We start from the raw sequence: 19,162 nt of genomic DNA on the forward strand, positions 1-19,162 counted from the left end.
GAAGGGGGTAACATTTACTGCCCAACTCGCATTAACAAATATTTTGTAATATTATTAACCCCTGAAAAAGAGACGTCTTCTCTGCTCTGGCCCACTCCATGTGTCTAAGAAGCGAAAGATATACCTACTCGTAAAAGCGCTTTTTAAATAAAAGCTTAGGTATTTGCAGAAAATAAAATAATGTCTTAGGCTTTCAATTTATAAAAATGCGCTAAAATTGAAATGAAAACACCGAGCATCTTGTGTTCTTAACTTTCTGTATTATGTCTTTGAAATTTAAAATAATTACTCCTTATTAAAATAATTTTATTAGGTTTTAGCGCTATAAAGTGATCTCTTCCAGACAACGTAGAGGACAGGTATTTAAAGGTAAAATGAGGAAGGCTATATTACGCTACAGCCAATAGGGGTAAGAAAAATGTTGTAAAAACGAGAAATAACTAATATATTTTTAAAATAGTTTGAATAAAACTATTTTACGCATAGGTACGATTTTCGCCGGCACAGCTACTTAGTTATTATCACATAAACCGACATGTGAGGTAATCCATCCATACTTGCGAGGTAATCCGCAAATTAAAAAGATATTTTAATTGGTTTTCAGATCCAGAGAAATGGGAACAAAAGGACGTGCGCCGCTGGATGCGCTGGGCGGCGCGCACCTTCCGGGTGCGGGCTCCGCGCAAGCACCTGCTCCCGAGCAGCGGCGCAGCGCTGCTGGCGCTTTCGCTTGAGCGCTGGGTCCAGGTGAGGAACGATCCTTACTCTTTTGTCATCAGGAAATAGAAAGTTCTTTTATGCTCAACTGTAGGGGCCTAGATTAAGCGACAATAGCGGGTTTGAACTTCAAAACCCGCCTCGCCGCCACTTGACTATTGAATCCCTTGTAACACAAGCAAAGGCTTACCACGATGGGCTACTAATAATTTTGTATTTCAAATTATCAAATTCAAATAATTGATTGTGTGTGAGTGGTGACTGAGTTTGTTGCGGCGCTTCTTCTCAGCACTTGCCAAATGTTGGTCTCGAAGCGCTGGTAGGGTAAAAAGATTATGAGACATGTAGAGGCTCCTTAAGAGCATATGACGATTTATAAGAACTATTTATTAGTCTAAACAAATAAAGAAATTTTGACTTTGACTTTGACTTTGATTTGTGAAACACAGGTAAGGAGTATGATGTACAAACAAAAGATGTGTTCAAGCCGTGATCAGCCTTGTCGATAAGTATTCTTTAAAAAAAATCTGGATTCCAAAGTGCAGCTGCTCTATTGAAGCTCATGCTCTACAATCGAATGCAAGTGCATAGAGTTTTATACAGTTTGCAAAACACGATACGATATAGGTTGTTTAGATGTATTTTGGGGTCTAACTAGCTGCTGTACGTAGCATCATAGCTTCGAATTAGTTTAGGAGAGCTAATGTTTATCAAAAGACAGATGAGGACTAATGTTTCAGGCCCGATGTGTAGTTGAGCAGTGAATCCTCTTGAGCGCAATGACATACCATAACATCTTAGCTTGAGCGTATGAATTGTATCTCTGGCGTGTCTGAGACTATATTGATAGTCGTTGTGCAGGTGTGCGACGGCGAGGAGCAGCCGGCGCGTATCTTCCACGCGTTCCTGGCGCACGCGCAGGCCGGCGCGCGCGGGCAGCCGCCGCCGCCGCCGCTGCCCGAGCTGCAGGCCGCGCCGGCGCCACCCCACAATGCCCAAGCCGATAACTGTAAGCCTCAATACTCTACCTACTACTTGACCAGCAAAACATCTGCGAGTTCCCTCAGGCAAGCTGCTATCGGGGGGACGAGGGATCACAGCTGCTAGCATCAATCAGTCTCGTACTAATAACTAGAGATGAAACGGATNTTTACTTTAGAGTCATAATTGGTACACTTTCGAAACACACACGATGGCATTTTTTATTTATTTTGGTAAGAACAGGAACTTACGGTGTGGTACGCACGCGATTGCGCACGACGCAGGCCACACGAAGACTAAACAAAGACGTCCCAATTGGGACGTATTTGAGTATTCACAGCGCGAGCGCTTATAACATATCAGCTGCTTTTGTTTTTATATAATATCAGTGATCTCTTCCAGACAACGCAGAGGACAGGTGTTTAGAATAGGTAAAATGAGGAAGGCTATATTACGCTACAGCCAATAGGGGCGGAGCAGGAAAGAAAAATGTTGTAAAAACGGGAAATATCTTAAAAACTGTTAGAATAAAACAATTTTACGCATACGAATGTCGCGGGCACAGCTAGTTATCACATAAACCGACATATGAGGTAATACTCGTACATCCATACTTGTGAGGTAATCCGCAAATTAAATAGATATTTTAATTTTTTTCAGATCCAGAGAAATGGGAACAAAAGGACGTGCGCCGCTGGATGCGCTGGGCGGCGCGCACCTTTCGGGTGCGGGCTCCGCGCAAGCACCTGCTCCCGTGCAGCGGCGCAGCGCTGCTGGCGCTCTCGCTTGAGCGCTGGGTCCAGGTAAGGAACGATCCTTACTCTTTTGTCATCAAGAAATAGGAAGTTCTTTTGCGCTCAACTGTAGGGCCCTGGATTAAGCGACAATAGCCCATTGATGTCGATGTCGGATCAAGTGTGAGACACGCGGGTTTGAACTTCAAAACCCGCCTCGCCGCCACTTGACTATTGAATCCCTTGTAACACAAGCAAAGGCTTACCACGATGGGCTACTAATAATTTTGTATTTACAAATTATCAATAAGTATTCTTTAAAAAAAATCTGGATTCCAAAGTGCAGCTGCTCTATTGAAGCTCATGCTTCGATCGATCGATGCGACAATCGAATGCAAGTGCATAGAGTTTTATACAGTTTGCAAAACACGATACGATATAGGTGGTTTAGATGTATTTTGGGGTCTAACTACCTGCTGTACGTAGCATCATAGCTTCGAATTAGTTTAGAGAGCTAAATGTTTATCAAAAGACAGATGAGGACTGATGTTTCAGGTCCGATGTGTAGTTGAGCAGTGAATCCTCTTGAGCGCAATGATATACCATAACATCTTAGCTTGAGCGTATGAATTGTATCTCTGGCGTGTCTGACACTAATATTGATAGTCGCTGTGCAGGTGTGCGACGGCGAGGAGCAGCCGGCGCGCATCTTCCACGCGTTCCTGGCGCACGCGCAGGCCGGCGCGCGCGGGCAGCCGCCGCCGCCGCCGCTGCCCGAGCTGCAGGCCGCGCCGGCGCCGCCCCACCAGCCCCAAGCCGATAACTGTAAGCCTCAATACTCTACCTACTACTTGACCAGCAAAACATCTGCGAGTTCCCTCAGACAAGCTGCTATCGGGGGGACGAGGGATCACAGCTGCTAGCATCAATCAGTCTCGTACTAATAACGCCTAGCTAGACGTTATAGGACTCTACCAACGACTACCTTACTCCCATTTATTTACCCTCGCGCTGGAGAGGTACTGAATGACGCTTCTATCAGACCTGCAGGCACGAGTTAAAAGAAAAACATCTGAAAAATCTAAATTTTATAACGATAACTAAAAACATAAAAATTACTAAAAACTAAATGTGCAAGTTTTTACGACGACCTTGTAAATAAAAAATGTAGAAATCTATGAACCACTGACGGCAATGACACAGACATTAGATCCTCCTTTCTAAATCCATCTAAAACTAAATGTAATCTTCTGCTGCTGCAACGGAGTGCAATCACTCAGATAAAATCCAAAGACGAACTCTACGTAGAAAGCGCGCCAAAACATGAATGAACGCGGCGTGCGTCACCGCGGGCCACCGCGCGCGCAGCATCCATTCACACGCGCGCGCATGAATCACGCGCTTCCGAGAAACGCGTAAAAAGCGCCATAAAACTAGTAGATCATCACGATTGATTTCTTATTGTAATTACTAAGACCGGCTAGCACCCATAATGATAACAAAAATTGTGATCGCTATTGATAATTTTGTTCTGTACACATTTGATGTAGGTTGTTGTGCCACGAAAAAACACATCACTAAGTAATTGGGACGAGAAACTACAAAAATTATGTCATTTTATGAAATAACATGTTTGCTAATCACGTAAAAGTATTCTTTGGATTTCGGAAATGAAATTAAACTTCACCACAGTTCAGTTTTATAAAAACATCGGACCGAACATGGAAGTCTTAGGAATGCCAGACAGAAAGGCCATGCTTAGGACAAAACGCAGGGCGCAAGGTGAACGTTCGGCTAACTATGTGAAGATGGCCACCACCAGACGCATCGTTTGCATTCTTTTTGCCATGCCTTCGCCTATCGAAGTGCAACCGGCTTGAGGAAATAATCTGGGTCACACACAACAACATGATAGGTACTATAGGAAACGGCAGTAATTAAAATCGTCTAGAGAGTTCCTTTGAATTATTTTAATTAGTAGGTATACATACATAAGTACGTAGTAGGTACTCGTACATGAACTTTTGTAAAGTTATGGACTTTAGTAACCTACCAACAAAGTATCTAATTATTATATTTTCTCTGTCTATTTTCTTTTCATACTTTTTAAAAATTATGAACTAAGCTCTACATCGCCTATTATGGCTCCACTCTCAAAACATTTTGTAAACAGTCTGTATCACATCCTTGTAGTGTTTTTGAACTCGTGTTGTTTGTGTTAATTATGTAGACCGGTTCAGATTCTTTTGATTTTATGTGTCTGGAAGGCTCTGCACTGCATTGCTCTCCACTAAGCACTATACTCGTACTTGGTGCTTATTGGCTAGACAACATGAAGGTGAATATAGACTCGAGCATTTTATCGTGCGTTTCTATGTAATGTAACGTTATTATGGATGGTACAATACAGGTAAAATGAACGATGTTTGGTTCGTGAAAGGGTGAACACTAGAACATTTTATACTCACCTTTATGCTAATAGTGTACTATTTAAATTAAGTTATTGTTTAAATGAGGTTGCTATAAAGAAGAAGCGTTGCTCTTGCTGCTACAATACAGCACTACGTTAAGTGCGAAATTTATTCTTTATTATCTCCCCATAACTATTTATCACAGGGAAGTGTTTCTAGCAATCACAAACATAATTTAGATAACCTCTGCCCCTCGCGCTGGACACGTAAACGATTCAATAAGCAGCCATGCTCCCCGGGGACGCGGGAATCCTCCGATCGACCCCAAAATGCAACTCTATCTAACTGGATCTCAAACACCAAGTCCATTACGCGTAATAGACTTCATTATTGTCCGATTGCGTTTCAAAGATTTTAGTAACAAAACTAACAAAGCTTCAAAATAGAATAATGTTTGTTAATGTGTAAGAAATACGTGGATTTAGAAATTTAGAAACGTAGAGGTTAAACTTGACGGATTGGATTGCAGACTAACCGGATAGCCTAAATGTTCAAAGGTGATATGAGTAGAGTTGTGGAAGAGTTCCACTTACTTGAAATGCCATTAGAATTTAAATAATTTGAAATTAATTTTGAGAAGCGACTCTTAACGCTAGACAATTATTTTAATCAGTTCTCTTAGGCTGAGTTGCACCACCTAACTTTAACCGTAACGATAACCGGTGCTTTTTGTGTGGAGTTTGACAGATTTATGACGTTTGTGAAAGTTAAAGTAAGATAGTGCAACCCAGCCTTAGATTGTTTTAAATGATCTGCGTCAAACATGTACTCATTTTGGAAAATCTCATTTGTATCCATCATGTCAAAGCATGGCATGACGTTCTAAGTTCTTGCTCGATACAAATAAATACCTGCTCGTAATGTACAAAGCATTCGCGGACAGCTGTGTTAATAGAAGGTGTCCAAGAGGAATCCGGCTCAGTCATTAGTTCGGAGTTTGCGCGGAGATGATTTCGGCGCGCGCGCATGATTCAGGCGCGACTCGCGGTATGCCAGGAATCCCGCGCGTCTCCACGTGGCGCGTGGGTCACCGGTGGATATTTAGCATAATTATCATGTTTGTAACGTAAGGATTCCATTGCGTGATGCGTTGTTTTTATTTTAGCAGATGTTTTTTCGTTCAAAATGGGAATTCGGTTCAACGCAGTCACAGTTCGCTTATTTTTAAACTGATGTTAGAGCGTTTTGAAAGAGGTTTCAAGTCAATAAACTCAAGAGGCATAAATGCCAGCTAAATTAAGTTTATTTTAGCTCACATAGCTGATGTAGTATTCCATAGATGTGTGCAGACTTGCAACCACATGAGTAAAGTTACGGTGTCTTTACTTATGTGCTGCAAACTATGCAAAGAGTATGGAAACTGAACCAGCTATGCGAGCTTAGATAAACTGGTCTGTAACCGGCATAAGGCAATGAAATCCTTAAACACAAAATAAATACCTATGTTCAGCAGTGAACGTCCTGTGGCTGAAATCATGATGAATACGATGACAAAAAATTACATCGAGATTTCAATATAACAGGTGAATAAGAAAGTTTATGCCCGTATTCACAAACGACGCATGCTTCCTTATGTGAAGCAGCAAATCGAACGCACAGCGTTGAATAGAGCTCTGTAATTGGTTCATATGTCACCCTGTGCGTTCATGCGCACTGTGAGATCTCATAGTAATGTTTGTGAATACGGGCGTTAGTGTACCTACTTATTTTATTTGGAGCACAAAACAGAGATACAACCACAACATACCATAGAATAAAGCAGGCAGATATAGTATATTTGGTGATATGAGCTTTAGAATGCTTCCGCTAGTTAAGAACGATCAGATTACGGGCAATAAGGTACACTTCAGCATCAATTAACTTTTTCATGAATATCAGTAACACACAATTTGTGGTCAAAACACTATTATTATCTTCCTCAAGTTAGTGCGCGTGCACTCCACGTCCGCGCAAATTGGGGTTTCCCATGATAAATCACTGAAGAGCTTTTAAGCGAGGGTGTTATGAAAAAATAACACGTTTTAATAATGCACAATTATTCGTTTTAAAAACTTAAAAAATAATAGTCTTACACATAAATACTTAGTTATGATTCTTATGATACTGTATAGTATAAGCAAGTATCAGAGAATAAGTAGTTTGAGTTAACCGACAGCCTTAAAAATTTTTACATGGTCGAATGAAAGTCGATTGTGACGAGGAAAATAGCAGAATTAACTCATAAAACTTCATAGAGATTTGCAAATCCTTTCGCAATCAAGCGACTGAGCACATGTGAGCCGCCGAGTGAGTCACACACAGACTGTAGTTAAAGTATACCGCCTCAGGTTAAGACGCACCGGCTGTAACCGAATAGTAAGATACGTACTAGTTACCCGCGGAAGTGAATCAATGTTTACTCGGAAACGCTGAGTCACGCGGTTCCGGACTTTGACTCTGACTCAACTCAGCTAGAAGCTCTTATTGTGTGAGCGATAGCGTGTATTTTCGTTTGTCGGTAGCAGCAAATAGAGCAGTAGTTAGTGAGTAACATTATAATTTTGGCGCCGGATTAGGTATGCCACTACTACTGTAATACAATGAGATGTTTCGCAAATAACTTGTGCTAGATACTCTGATTCGTCATCATCTTTACGGAAGCATGGTGAAAACATGTTGAGATTCGAATTCCAGGTGGCATACGTACACAAATTAAATGTGTGTATTGAATTATTCCCAATTTGCTTTAGGACATGGGATCCAATAAATTGATTGTTCAAAAATACATACATTGATTCAATAGCCGTTTGTATAGTGGTTCGCATACCGGCTGTCTCTACCGTTAGCTTACAAACTTACTATGCCAGAGGTCGCGGGTTCGATCCTTTCAATAGAAACATTTGTGCGCAAGAACAGATCTGTGTGTTTCTAAAGTATTTATTTACAACAAAAAAAACGTAGGTATTTAGGTTTGTTGTCTGGTAACGGGACGAACGATCGTGCCCTGGTTTTAGAAACAGACTACATAGGTACATAGCCTTAGTTCCTTCTTTGTTTTACACTACAGCTTCATAGTCGGGACCTGTGGTCGGGACGCTTGACCCATGGCTCGCATCCGATAGAGAACAATTAAGCTAAATTATAAGCGTCGCCGGCGCAGCGCAGCGGGCGTGTTCTGGGAAGAGGTTTTCCTGTTTGCAGTCGCAACACAAGTCCTAGTAGAGCCGATATTTCAGTCTAGCTGCTACGGATTTATGCTTATTATCTTAACTTTTTTTATCGATGTAACATAAAAACAATTCACTCTTAGCGCCGAAACAACTTTACAGCCTTTTTTTCCTGGGACTGGGAATTAACAGCTTTGAGAGAAGAATATATCTGGACAGGGTGGTATTCGGAAAACTCTAAAGTTTGAGACATATAGTAGGTGCTTATTCTTCAACGAAACGAAACATAGACATTCACGGTATGAGTACTCTGAGTCAAAGTTGCTATACAGGCTGTGAAGAGGACTGTATGGGGTGATTTAAGTCCAGAAGTTCACTGAGATAGGCTGATCAGATGATGATGACAATGATGATAATAATATCAATAATAGTTCCGAGGAATTGGAACTTTTGTAACTTATTTTGTATAATAATTAATAATGTTTTCGATAATTGTCGCCGGCGCCGTCGCCGCTCTGAATTAGGAAGGTGACCGCGCCGACCTCCTGCGTTGTGTAATAATAGTCCAGACGTTACGCGACCAATACATAACTTATAATATGACTCAGGCTGTGTAAAACATGTTGCTTGTTCAAATCTGCGAAAAGTACTAAATATAGAGGCAAGTTAGAGGCGTGGGAGTGCGGGCTGGCGGCCAATCGCGGCGCCGCGGGGCCGCCTCAACCGCAACCTCCAGCGCGCGGCGTGTAAGATACGACTCTACCAAAAATATGGCTCTTTAGGTCACACAAGGTTTTATAGGCCACCAATCCACATCTTGCTAATCCTGTCTGACTGTGAACTTTTAATTTATTTTTAGTAGTCATGGTTTAATTTTTTTTTTAAACCGTACTGACTTATTTTGAAATTAGTTTTTGAATAATAATTATTGGTTTTTGTATCGTTTGTTCGTTCGTTTCAGCCAAATGAAGTCCACTGTCGGACAAAGGCTTCCCCCAAAGTTTTCCACTATGAACGGTCCTGCGCTGCCCGCATCCAGGCTTTTCCCGCGACCTTTACCAGATCGTCGGTCCACCTAGTAGGAGGCCTGCCCACGCTACGTCTTCCAGCCCGCCATATACTCACGTCCGAAATACCGCAGTGTCTCAAGACAAAAGTCTTTGACCAGTGTGGGTTGCCAGTTATGGTATATGGATCTAAAACGTGGTCGCTTACTATGGGCCTCTTAAGAAGGCTCAAGGTCACCCAAAGAGCGTTGGAGCTGGCTATGCTCGGAGTTTCCCTGCGTGATCAAATCAGAAATAAGGAGATCAAGAGAAACAAAGTGACCGACATAGCTCGCAGAATTGCTAAAATCAAGTGGCAGTGGGCGGGGCGCATAGTTCGTAGAGACGATGGCCGTTGGGGAAGAAAAGTTCTCGAGTGGTTTATGTATAATGCGTTCAAAATAACAAAGTTTTCTAGTAAGACGATTTGCAGGTACTTACTACCCACGTCATTGCTTACATTCTGTGGCTCACATTAATTAATAGAGAAACATAAAATCATAGTCGGCAAAGTCGAAGGACGAATATGTAACGTTATTGTTTTTCCTTTTCATGAAAAACGGTAACTTTTTCACTTATTTTCCTTTTGTGTCTTCTTTTGAACAGAGAGCTAGCTAATGTTATTGTAAGTCAAGGCCCAAATGTGCCGAATAACACCAAGTTGCAATTTAGTACCTGCAGCTCAGCGTGAGGCACATTTGCAAGTCAAAGGTCGTGGCGGGAGGGCGCGGCACAATAAATGGTAGAGATGTCCCTCTCGCGATAGGGCCACCAACAAACGTTTTTTCTTGTTGTTTATCCTACTAATATCATGAATGCGAAAGTTTGTAGCTATGGATATGTTTGTTACTCTTTCACGCAAAAAATAACGGATTTCGATGAAACTAGCATTGTTTATACATCAGAATATCATATAATATAGGCTATAATTCATCCGATTATACGATCTGTGACATACTAAACTTCACGCGGACGAAGCCATGGGCAAAAGCTGTTTATACTTGAGTCTATTTTCGGAAAAACGATATATGTATCACGGGCAGTTTTGTAGGTGTACAATTTTTACATAAAAGTAATTTATTTCCTGCAAATAAGTTTTTTAAAAAGCGTAGTATGTAGAGCAAGGCTGCTCGAAAGTCTGCTCAACCCCTGTGGCACGCTAAAGAATTTTTTTAAGTGGCCCACGCAAGAATGGGTTGAAAATACGCACAAAATTTAAAAAATCTCGCCGCGCACAGTACAGCCCGATTCAAACTTTATGACCTCTGTAAAGTTAGCTGTCAGAAATGAAGTGGCCTGTCGTTAACGACTGAATCCACCGTTTGGCCCGACTATTCAAATATTGAGCAGCCTTGATATAGAGGAGCATAATATACGTTAATTTACACTTAACAAACAAAATGAATTGGAGGTTTGAAAGAAAAACGAGTTCGGGCAGCCCTATTCCCAGGGCGGGCCATAACGCCGCCCGCCGGATTTACTCCTCGCCGCCACTCCACGGGATTTAGCCGGCGGAAATTAATTTACTGCCGGCTGACACCCGGCTTAACTCTCTTCAGAGGGCGACTCTAAAGGGCACGAGACTTCATCTATTGTTTATTCTAAAGTTTGGCATTAGAACATAAATATTATAAAATGCATATCCCAGACGACATATCTAATTTGAGCAGATGACTTGAGTTTGAGAAAAAGTAACTTTCTTTCAGCTTTTACACAAAGAAGCAGTTGCGTTTTGTTTTCGTTTGAAGTAGCTGTCAAAGCGATACCGCGATACGAATTTGTGATTTTCTTTCGTCGTCTAGTCGCGTTGTAGTTGAATCTGGGTCCTGGAAGTCTTTAAATAGACTTCGGACGCAGATCGACCGTAGTAAGGACCCGGACAATCTGTTCAAGTGGGGATTCTTAAATGGCTCAAACTTGGAGTGTAACTGTGGTTTTATTCCCCAGTCGACGAAGCACTTGATGTCGTGCCCTGCGTGCCCATACAACTGCAGGAAGATTACAGACAACGCGACTCTTGTAGCGGAGTTTTGGGTTGACACTGTTAGGTTTGTTGTCGACACGGCAAGAAGAATATAGGAAAAGTCGAAGGAACCTCCGGTCTTCGCTTCAAAAACACACGGATAACGTTTATTGTAATTTTAAAATGCCTAAAGCAATAGTTAGTAATTACCAAAATACCTTTTTCATGGAAAATTATGAGGGCCAAACCTCTCGCAGGAAGAGAGCAATTGACAAGGCTTTAAGTGGGTCAAGCATCGATTAGGTTACGTAACTAAATTATCTACGGGTGGCTTTCGTCGGGGTTCGCAAAAGTAAATCAAACGAAGCGACGACCATTCGACGAACCACTCATTACAGGCTACCTAGGGTTGTCATTAAGTTTTGAAATAAAAAGGAATTTACCTATCCAGTAGACAGTACATTAATAGTTCTGTGAGGTTACTCTGAAGCGATTTAAAACAACTGTAATGGCTGGTCACCATAACCTCTTGTTGCTAAAAACGTTACTTCTCTGAAAGCCGTTGTTCACAGAATAAAGGTAAACGTAAAAAGTCCAAAGACCATCCAGAATGCAGAGTCTAAGCTAGAGGCAACCTTTCTATGGGCACGGTAGCCCTGAGGCGCGCACGGTCGCGGAGGCCTGGGAACGGACCGGATTCCTCGCTTTCACATTCCCGCTCGCGGTGACTCACTCGCCGGAATGCGGACCTGCCGCCACCTGCCCGGTGCCCACACTAGAACGACACTTCAGGAGTTACTAACGCAATTGCTTGCTAGCCAATCCAACTGAAATAGTTGTACATTAAAGATAAGCAAGCTTTTTCTACTATGTCTTGGAATTAATATTATTATGTGTATCATATTTTTTTTACTGATGAGAAGGAAGGAAAATGAAAAAACCGTACCTACATAAAAATTAATGTTTATAAAATATATGAAATTATATCATTCTTATCATCATTTAACGAGCTTTCAAATAAAATAGTTATACCGAAGGTCCGCCCGCTATCTGTTGCTCAAGCTTCGACCGCCAGGACTTAATCATGTCGCCACATGAGCTCTAGTTTTGATCACAAAGAGTCGTCCGTCACAACGAGACTTCTACCAGATACTGTGCCCTTTAAAAACCCTAACCCTAAATACACTAGTGAGAGATTAAGGTCACATTACCGATAAGGGTTATCGCAAGAATGGTGCACTCTGAGATTACATTGTAACGAGAAGGGTTACGTGAATGTTTTTTTGTCTCGATGAGCATCTAGTGTCATCATCAGAGATGCATATCGGATGAGCTGATCTTGGAGGCGGGGCTACGAGCGGCCCTCCCACCTGCGGGCCCTCCTCTAACACTCCTTCGAGTGAACTCCCATTGTGCCTCAAATGATAGGCGATAGCGATGATCGTCGTCTTATTTTTCAAGAGTCGACACTACACATAATTATGATCAAAAACCGTAACTACATAGTATATTCTACTAAACATATAAAATGGTCAGAAAAAAAAGTTTCATCACTGAATATTCTTAAATCTATAGCCTACATAAAATGAGAGAAAGCGTCATATTTTTCACGAGGTCACGCGTATTAATTTCCTACATCTACCGATAACTTTTAAAAACGAAATACATACCTACTTACATATTTTACTGTAATAAAGATCAAACTACACTTCGTTGTTTGACAAGGAAATCATCTGAAATTAATCATCAGATTCTGAAAATTAATTTATCAATGAATAGCTAAAAACATTGTACTGCGCTTAGCATAAGCAGTTTTTCCGAAAAAATCCTCCGTATTGTTTAATCATCCTCACACCGAGTTAAACAACTAGTTACCTATCTATAAGAAACATTCTGGATCTTCGTTAAAGTGCTCTCGTAGCAATCGCAAAATTTTAGAAGAGTCTACAAAACCTAAGAGCGCTTGTAGACGTCCGTTTTTAGGGTTCCGTAGCCAAAATGGCAAAAACGGAACCCTTATAGTTTCGTCATGTCCGTCTGTCCGTCTGTCCGTCTGTCCGTCTGTCCGTCTGTCCGTCTGTCCGTCTGTCCGTCTGTCACAGCCGATTTACTCGGAAACTATAAGTACTACAGTGATGAAATTTGATGGGAATATGTGTTGTATGAACCGCTACAAAATTATGACACTAAATAGTAAAAAAAAGAATTGGGGGTGGGGCCCCCCATACATGTAACTGAGGGATGAAAATTTTTTTTCGATGTACATACCCGTGTGGGGTATCAATGGAAAGGTCTTTTAAAATGATATAAAGTTTTCTAAAAAACATTTTTCTTAAAGTGAACGGTTTTTGAGATATCAGCTCTCAAAGTCGTAAAAAGTATGTCCCCCCCCCTCTATTTTTATAACTACGGGGTATAAAATTCTAAAAAAAATAGAGGTGATGCATGCTAATTAACTCTTTCAACGATTTTTGGTTTGATCAAAGTATCTCTTATAGTTTTTGAGATAGGTTGATTTAACTTTTGCTGCTACGGAACCCTTTGTGCGCGAGCCCGACTCGCACTTGGCCGGTTTTTTCACCGGATAACGGACCGTCAAAAAACGATATCCTTTGTTTGCTGTCAATTTTCTCGCCGGACCCATGTCCGATGCATGTGCACACGTTCATTATAAACCATACGCCACCGCGAATCCGGCAAAAAACACGGTCCGTTATCCGGTGAAAAAAACGGACGTCTACAAGCGCTCTAAGCCTATTGATTTTATTAAAGATACTTATTTGGTAACGTTTTGTTTTCATAACTATAATTTTTAGAGATTCCCCGAATTGAGCCTATCTACGAGTAAGTTTAGCGGAATTGGAGATTGTTTCCTAAATTCTACAGCGGCTTTTATACCTCTGAAGTCCGTTAATGGTTTTCCGAAATGTGTCTTATAATAGCAGCAATTTATTTATCGGATCCTCGCTCGTCGCCTGCCGCACACGGCGCGCGCCATGTTTCCGAGAAGTTTAATTTGTGCTCTCTATTCGCGTCTCATAAATTACCACCACTCAATTATGCTGCGCCACATTTTAGCGGTGTTTAAAACTTGCTATATGTGTCAAGAAATATCGTAATTTTAGTGACGGTTTTATCTAAGAAACAAAATTAAAAAAGCTGATTGTAGTTTTAAAACTTTTATTTTTTATCTTATAAGTTCATTATTTTATCTTTTTAACCGACATCAAAAAAGGAGGAGTTTAAAATACTTAATAACCATCAAATAATTTATATTAGTTACTGTTCAATAAACATCATTGGTGGAAGGCCTGCATAGACTTGAATTCGTTTGAGTTCAAAACTTCAAATCGAGCTAGAGCTTCGTTTCTTGCTTAAAGGTATGTATTCGTTTCATACTTTTAGGAATCAGTGCCATGTCTTATGGTTCCTTTCACATTTAATTACCATTATTAGGGGACCCTTGAAAATTAAAAAAACATCTTTGGTTTGATTCAAATTCGATTCGATTATTACTATACTAATTAAACTAAATAGTCATTCATCACGATATTTCGGTGGGGAGGAAATCACTAAACTGTGAGCGCCCGCTGAGCTAAGCCGGCTCTAGCCACTCACTGACTGGCGCCAATTATTTTGTTATCAAATCCCTGCGCGGAGTTAATTAAAAAGAAGATGGGATAATTCACAATACAGAATATCAAATGATGTGGTTTAAAGATAGCGGATAGATAACATGCATGACTATTAACATAAACACAAGGAAAACCTCCAAAAATACCTAGAGGACAGAACAATACCCCTAGGTTACTGTTACAAAGGGACCGTTGTTAGTAACATTATACTTTATGGTTAAGATTGCCTGGAAAATATTTATTTACTCTTAAATAAGTGGCAAAATCTCCAAAATAGTGGTCTAAACTGAATAAAATATTTTTGATTTTGATTGAATATTTCGATTATTTCCTTTGGTTTATATAATAATAATCTTGCGTTGCGTGAGGCGCATTGCAGAAGTGATTTATGCGTCAGAGCGAGTATGGCCGAAAAATAAAGTAAAAGTAACTACTTAACAATAGCGTAGCTTGTTGAAGGTCTTTTGCGGTTAAATGATTATGCAACAAACAAACCCAACGTTTCATTTACGGAGATCAAAGTCAAAGTGTGTAGGTGAAATATTTATATTTCGAATAAAAGTCTAAATCGGCGGTATTCCAAAGAGATCATAGGCCTCGTTTTATTTCGCAAACGTCCTATAATGAGCTCACATAGTTGGCGGAGCGCATGCATAATGCATGGCGCGCGCGCAATATCGGCCCCGCGCCCGGGCCCCACGACCCGGGGGGCAAACGGCTTACGGCTCTAATGCGGGTGGCCATATTTGACAAATAAATTATAAAAGTGAGTAAACTTACAAAAAAGGCAGCATCTAGCTAGACTAGCTAGGGGAAGAACAGCACTTGATGATTAAGCGCTTATTGGACACGAATTCGAGTGACGGCTTCGTCATGTCGACGCGCAAATTCGTAAAAGCTCTATGAGTTCCACCAATACCTAAGCTAGCGACTCGTTATCTCTAAGAAGCGGAAACAATTTCAGGAAAAAAAGGTGTACTTATTGTAAAATGTGAGTTAAACTGATTCACTGCAATGAATGAATCATTTCGCTAAATTATTTTTACAGAAAAAGTTCTCATTGTGTCTTGAAGCGTGTGCCTTGTATTACAATTTCGTGATTCCAATTCGGCAATGCAGACAGATCAGCATTAAGATTGATTGGCATCTGAGTCATGTAACATGAGGTTTGTCAGTAAACACCACAATAACAACGTTTAGTTATATTAATCAAAGTAACAAGACAGTAAACACAAATAAAGATGTTGAATTAGCTCTCAAGCTCACGCATACTTCCATTTGATGGTTCACAACACTCCACTTTCACTCCTTATTTTTATAGTCTACATTAAGTGATCACCTCTCGCCCATTGACGCGGCACTTGATTACACAATCGCGTCACAAATCTAGTGCCGAGCGATGTAATGTGGACGCGGCGAAGGGCGGGCGGAGACAGGGCGGGCCCGACCCGCCCGCCCTCGGCTCACTCGCGCGCTTCCGGCCTCGCATCCGGCTGGCTGACACCATCACTTATCTCTTTTCTTTACATTTTTTAAACATTCATAGCCAATTAACAACGATGTTAAAGTGCAAGAACATAGTGTGTATTTTATGAGATACGAGTATATTCACTCAAATTTAAGCAAAATTGTGACCAAATTAAAATTGAATCTACAAACAATAGGTGAATTAATTCGGGACTTTGAAGGAGTGAAAGTTTTAATTAAAATAATAGCGGTTGAAACTGTTTATAGAATTAACGAAAACTTTGCAAGAACACGTTACAAGTGATTTGAAAAGAGAGACATATTTTTAAACATGTCTAGAAAGTCCAGTGGAATAAATTTACAAACTTGACCCAAAAATAGGATTTAAAAATCTTAAGTGTGTGACATGACGAGCGTGTAATGTTGTGGCTGAGGCCCACCGACCGGCGCATTCAACATCTCTATCAAGGTAATATTTTTAAATGTCACATTGCATGACGTGGCAGCCTTTAATTAAGACAACACTTAGTTCTAAGTACTTTAGTTATAGTAATTCCATGTATGCGCGTTTGTCTTGTTGGTTGTCCTAATAAATAAAGTAAAAATAAAAAGTCACCACTTACTCATTTGTAGTGTAGAATAAAATATAATGTTGGACCATGAAATTGACATAAACATAAAGACATATAAATGAATTACAATAAGTATAATCAATACGGAAGTAGTGACAGCAGCTCTTTTTATAAGCTTTCGTAGCAGGTGAGCTCTACGCCGTAGCCTGCCGCAGGACGTCTTCGTAGCAAATGCTACGGATACCTGTCATACCGTAGCATCTTTGCTACAGTTGCGGACGGGATGGTCTCCTGTCTTTTATTTATTTATGGATTTATTTAGGCAAACCGTTTTTGTAAGTTTTTCTTTGAATGCTACAACGTTATCTTGTTGGTGATCAAATAAAATAAAAATAACTCCATTATAAACCGCTTGACTCTAGTACCACCAATTCCGATAACTTTAGCGCTATTTTCTATTGGAAAATAACCATTGGTGTATGTTTATATCGCAATGGATTTATGTAAGACTGTATGTACAACAGACTACATACAAACTGATAGTCTGTTAGTTAGTATAAATGTTCATTGAAACAATATCGTATTATTAGGAAAAAAAGTTAGACATGTACCTCCTTATTAACAAAAGTTCCACCCTACTTAGTTGAACTCTGGCTTAAATTGTCATTTAGTATGGAAATGTCATTTTAATCCAGATTTCATCCTATGTGTAACCACAGAATAAGTAATAGTACAGGTACAGAAGGATTACTCCGCAAGACGATTTAAATAAATGCGAGTCTTGCTGCGACGCGATACAGTGGAATTCAGCTCGCACAGCACTACGTACCTACAATTTTATTCACCTACAAGTTTTGTCTCTTTCTATCGCGTGCCTCTGAACTCTTCTTACGCTGTTAGGGTTGCTGTCTAGTGAAAAAATAATTATTCTACTTATTTGTAATGAGGTACGTATGTAGATAAGTATGCATTCATTATGGAAAACCTTGGGAGAGGCCTTTGTCCAGCAGTGGACGTCATTTGGCTGAAACGAACGAACGCATTCTGAGCAGTAGTCATAGTAGGTTAGGTTCCTATACTATCCTAAGAATTATTGATTACCTACATGGCCAACATACCTTTCAGCATCTTTGGGAAGCGAAAAAAAAAGATAAATCCGGTAGATTTCTTTTCGAATTTAAACACCCGAACGCCGCACAATATTTCTTTCTCTTATACTTCGATCATAGAATTATAATCATACTACAACGCACGCCAGCGTCCTGACGGGCGCGCGCTGACACTCGACTGATATAATACCGGCGGGGCGCTTCGCTGTAGGTCCTGTAATTATCGGATGTACCGCGCGGAGTGAGCCAGGCCTGGTGTAACTTTTTTAATAATAAAGGGGGTATGGTACAACTATTGAACCGACGCAGAACCCGATTCCTATCGGCCAGGCCGAAAATAAAATCATCAAAATATGAACTACTAGATACATACAGGACAGTTGCTTACGGCGATTGAGTGATTGTCAACGGATCTGAGGCAAAAAATGTAAAAAAAATAGAAACAACTCACATTCAAGACTGGCTGTATCAGGCTGTAGCGGCTACTCGGCTCCCCACACAGGATAGTCTTCCATTAATTATACGTCACTGCATTTACAAAATTAAACAATCGGTTAACACACACACACCCACTGCACTAAAGTCTCACGGATGCCACAGGAGGATGAACACAACAATCACAATTATTTATTTTTGTCTAAAGTTTATTAATTGGCATATTAAAAACATTAGTAGTAATGTATCGTTAATATCAAATTATTTTCTTCACGAAACCCAAAGCAGGCCACGGATGGCGAGGACACTGAGGGCGCGGGCCGCGGATAGAGTAAATTGATAAATATGATTGAGGGTGCTTCGAAATTTAAAATTACTTAGCGTCGGGGAACGCGTCGCGGCGAGTCGTTTCACTACTTTTAAATAAATTGATGAAGTGAAGTTAATACCAAATTTAATGATTTTACTTTTTAATTTGTATCATAAAAAATAAAATTTGATAAAGAACTCTCTTGTTTTGTATTAAAATTAGAAATCTTTAATTTGAATGACTAATTGTTAAGTAACAAATATTTTAACAAAAACAGCGCTAACATCTGCCATTAAAAATAGTCAATTTAATTAACACCAAAACTATTGATGTGGATAAAAAATCTTATCCAGAGTAGATAGGATTAGGTATGTGTTAATATTTATGATTTGTTTTTCCTTTTATAAAACCAATTAATTTGTATGATAACTTTTCCTGCTATGTAATTACGCTCATGATGATGATGTTTGTTTTGCTTACTCTTTCACGCCGGAAACTGCACTTGTCAAAATTTGACAAAACTACTTTGATTAAATTTTACCCATATCAGAATCTATTCTCACGCGCACTCTTCTA

At 40.2% G+C, this 19,162-nt stretch overlaps 2 protein-coding genes across 2 annotated transcripts in view; one reads left to right on the forward strand and one right to left on the reverse strand.

The window, feature by feature from the left end:
* oaf (BRICHOS-like domain-containing protein out at first) overlaps positions 1-18,586 on the reverse strand; it is a 59,128-nt gene extending 40,542 nt beyond the window's left edge. The window contains exon 1 of the mRNA XM_028314172.1: positions 18,293-18,586. The gene's annotated coding sequence lies outside the window, so the exon portion shown is untranslated. The remainder of the gene's footprint in view (positions 1-18,292) is intronic.
* The window catches only part of LOC114359677 (DNA-binding protein D-ETS-6), a 30,880-nt gene that overhangs the window by 9,486 nt on the left and 2,232 nt on the right, over positions 1-19,162 (forward strand). The window contains exons 2-3 of the mRNA XM_028314153.1: positions 605-747; positions 1,579-1,726. Coding sequence (XP_028169954.1) covers positions 605-747; positions 1,579-1,726 — 291 coding nt within the window. The remainder of the gene's footprint in view (positions 1-604; positions 748-1,578; positions 1,727-19,162) is intronic.

This window comes from Ostrinia furnacalis, unplaced genomic scaffold (genome assembly GCF_004193835.3).
Source record: "Ostrinia furnacalis isolate ACB-3 unplaced genomic scaffold, ASM419383v2 OfSCF0319, whole genome shotgun sequence".
NCBI classification, from domain to species: Eukaryota; Metazoa; Arthropoda; class Insecta; order Lepidoptera; family Crambidae; genus Ostrinia; species Ostrinia furnacalis.